At 60.3% G+C, this 526-nt stretch overlaps 1 protein-coding gene across 1 annotated transcript in view; it reads right to left on the reverse strand.

The window, feature by feature from the left end:
- Positions 1-224: 224 nt before the first annotated feature.
- The window catches only part of LOC104510977 (E3 ubiquitin-protein ligase AMFR-like), a 28,902-nt gene continuing 28,600 nt past the window's right edge, over positions 225-526 (reverse strand). Inside the window, 2 exon segments of the mRNA XM_010153406.1 lie at positions 225-384; positions 386-433. Of these exon segments, the coding sequence (XP_010151708.1) occupies positions 285-384; positions 386-433 (148 nt within the window). The 3' untranslated portion in view covers positions 225-284.

Below are 526 nucleotides of genomic sequence, written 5' to 3' on the forward strand. Positions count from 1 at the left end.
GCTGCAGGAATCACGCCCGCGGCTCAGGAATCGCCTTTTCTTTCCGGAGGGGATCAACGTCACATAGAAAACATTACAAAAAGAGGTTAATTTGTCAGCTGTCCAAACACTGTTAGACCACATGCTTTATACAGCGCAGAGGCAGCCGGCGCGCTCGGCAGCACCGCCAGCTGGGCTCTGGCGAGCAGCTCTCCCGCCGCGGGAGGCAACGAAAAAAAAGTGTGTGTGTTTAATCGGTTTATTCAACATTGCTCACGCGGAGGAGGAAGGAGGGGCAACGAGCGCTACGAGTTCTGCTGCATCTGAAGCCTCCGTTCGGCGGCGGCGGCGAGCGTCCTGCGACGCAGGGGGACGGGATCGGCGGGGGCCCCCCCCGGGGGAGGGGGGGTCCTCTGCGCTCAGCTCCTCGTCCGAGGTTTTGTTTAAATAGCGCCTGCAAGAGGAAAAAGGGAAAGATGGGTGAGCGGAGCCCACCGCCTTCTGCCTCTGGAAAAGACGCCACGGGCGCACGCAGGAAGGGAGGGTT

Source organism: Eurypyga helias, unplaced genomic scaffold, assembly GCF_000690775.1.
Source record: "Eurypyga helias isolate BGI_N326 unplaced genomic scaffold, ASM69077v1 scaffold1826, whole genome shotgun sequence".
Classification (NCBI taxonomy): Eukaryota; Metazoa; Chordata; class Aves; order Eurypygiformes; family Eurypygidae; genus Eurypyga; species Eurypyga helias.